The following is a 2,406-nucleotide window of genomic DNA, read 5'->3' on the forward strand; positions in this document are numbered from 1 at the left end:
TAAATTATTTCTGAAGCATACAATTTATAAAAATTCTATATACAAAATACAGCAACTGGTAACAAATCCCAGTTTTAATACATTTTATATACTAAGTACCAGGGGTGAGCGCCCTGATAAAAGCAGAGGCAATATATGTTCTCTGCATATTTGTACATACAATTTCTTGGTGTAAAGAACAAAAATGACAACAAAACAAACATCATAAAGAGGCTTTCATAAATGGCAGTGCAGAGCTCTTTTAAATAAAAACTTGCATTGTTCAACACCACTAGCAACTCCCTAGATAGCATTTTTGGATCCTTAATCCTAAGCAATGTGCTAAGAGATCTGAGTGGTGGCAATGAAATTAAAGTCAAGGGCTCAAAACTATCCAAACTCAGGAAAATTAACCCTTCTCATGCCCGCAACCCTCACCTCCCGCTCCCCCCCTCCCCCCTTACAAAAACAATTCTGGGCGCGGAAACCAAGAGTAAACGAGAATCGGTTACGATTGCAATGTCCTCACTGGCCACAATAAAAGTCGATACTGGAACCTCCCCCCGCCCCCCCCCCCGCCCCGCCAGGAAAAATACTAATAAACAGTCCCTATGCAAATATAAATCCTTCTTCAAAACTCCCGCTCCAAACCCAGTCCCTAGAAACTCTTAAGGCCCCACTGGTCATCATCCTCTCTTCGGAGTCCAGGACAACGGTTCTGTCCCCTTGCCAGGCCCGTTTCATCCCAGGGGTGTGGAGCTAGGCCGGCTTCTGCGGGGAGTTTCTGGAGCCTGGAATGGGGGCAGGGAAGGATGACCAAAAAGTCCTGCTCCGGAGAGGAGGCGAGGATCGTGCAACAAGTCGAGGGCAAGAGATCCGCTAGGCAGAAGCCACCTAGAAAACGTTTTGGAAAAAAATCCTCGACCACCCCTCTGTCCCCGAGCCACAGGTGCCCCGTCGCCGACCCTCCCGTGGCCGACGGCGGGGGGCGCGAGGGCTAAAAGAGCAGCGGGAGCAGCAAGATGGAGGCGAACAGGGTCCAGGCGCTTCGGGGTGCCGAGCGGCAGCCGCCGCCGCCGCTGCTCCTGCGCCCGGGCCCGTAGGGCAAGTCCCCGCGGCCGCCTGCCGCAGCAGCGCCGCCGCCCGGGCGCGGCGGGTGCGGGACCCCGTCATCGTCGTCCAGCGGCTGCTCGCCGCCCGTGCCCCCGGTGCGCTGCTCGTCGTCGTACTCCTCGTCGTAGTAGTCGTCCAGGCCCCCGTCCGAGCCGCTGCTGCCCGGGCCATTGCCCAGTTCGGCGCCGAAGCACAGGCGGGCCATGTTTTCCTTGACCGACTCGCAGATGGGCCGTTCCAGGCCGTCGCACACGCAGTCGTTGAGCAGTGCCGCCTTGGGCATGGCCAGCATGTCCTCGATGACCGTGCGGCACTCGTCGGTGCAGCGCAGCCCGTTGAAGAGCTTACCGCAGTAGGTCAGGTAGCGGCTAAGCGCCAGGTTGCAGCGGCTGTCGCGGTCACAGCGCCTCCGGGCCTCGGTGCAGCCCAAAACCCCGCCCGCACCCGCGCCGGGGCCGCCTGCGCCGCCGCCGCTCGTCCGGGGCAGGCACGGCTCAATGGCGCGCTTGGTAGACTTGCAGTTCTCGTCCTGCGCACAGTCACAATCCTCCAAGGCGGGCCCGCGACGCGTGTGGTTGAGCTGAATGAGGGCCGAGATGCAGTGGCTCGGGCAGCGCCAGCGCGAAGAGAAGGAGGCGGCCGAGGCCGGGAAGGCGGCAGCTGCGGCGGCGGCCCCCGGCACGTCGCTCCCGCCGCGCTGCGCCAGCACCGGCGCGCACGCCTCGGCGTACTGGTTGTAGGCGTAGCTGCACTCCGGCTCCCCCTGGCACTGCAGCAGCGCCTGCCAGCAGATGAGGCGGCGGCCGTGCGCCAGCCCCGAGCCCCGCGGCGCCGAGCCCAGCAGCTGCAGCAGCGCCATCAGGCACAGCCAGGCGCCCGGCACGGTTCCCCTGCGGGCCCCGCCGCCGCCGCCCAGCAGCCCTGTGACCATCGCGGGCAGCGGCGGCCGCCGGGCGAGGAGCGGAAAGGAGACGACGCGCGGGGAGCGGCGGACGCAGAGCCGGCGGAAAAGTTTGCCCCAGTCCTGCCAACTTCTTGCATGAGTGTTTTCATAAATCCATGCGCGCCGCCGGCTGTTGCCCCGCTGCTTGCAGAAGGTCGGCTCTCGCTTGGGCTGCGGGGGCTTCCTAGAAGTGCACGGCCGTGGAGAGCCCCTCCGGTCGGCCCCCGGCAGTGGCGGGAGGCGTTCACTGCCGCCCTCGGAGGTTGCTGGCCGCGGGGCCGCGGCGGGGCTGCGGGACCGCGCGGCGCCGCGGGTGCATTTTGCTCTGCGCCTGCAGATCCGTTGTGCGGCCGCGGCGGCTCCTTCCTCCC

General features: G+C 63.0%; 1 protein-coding gene across 1 annotated transcript; it reads right to left on the bottom strand.

Annotated features, from left to right (window-relative positions):
• Window positions 1–601: 601 nt before the first annotated feature.
• Window positions 602–2,023, bottom strand: GAS1 (growth arrest specific 1). The gene has a single exon (XM_068974649.1). It carries the CDS (start codon window positions 2,021–2,023, stop codon window positions 977–979), a length of 1,047 nt encoding a protein of 348 aa, XP_068830750.1. The 3' UTR covers window positions 602–976.
• Window positions 2,024–2,406: the final 383 nt, after the last annotated feature.

Source organism: Capricornis sumatraensis, chromosome 6, assembly GCF_032405125.1.
Source record: "Capricornis sumatraensis isolate serow.1 chromosome 6, serow.2, whole genome shotgun sequence".
Lineage (NCBI taxonomy): Eukaryota > Metazoa > Chordata > Mammalia > Artiodactyla > Bovidae > Capricornis > Capricornis sumatraensis.

Coding starts and splice junctions, on each gene's coding strand:
- GAS1 (XM_068974649.1), bottom strand. CDS start 2,023: ATGGTCACAGGGCTGCTGGGCGGCGGCGGCGGGGCCCGCAGGGGAACC.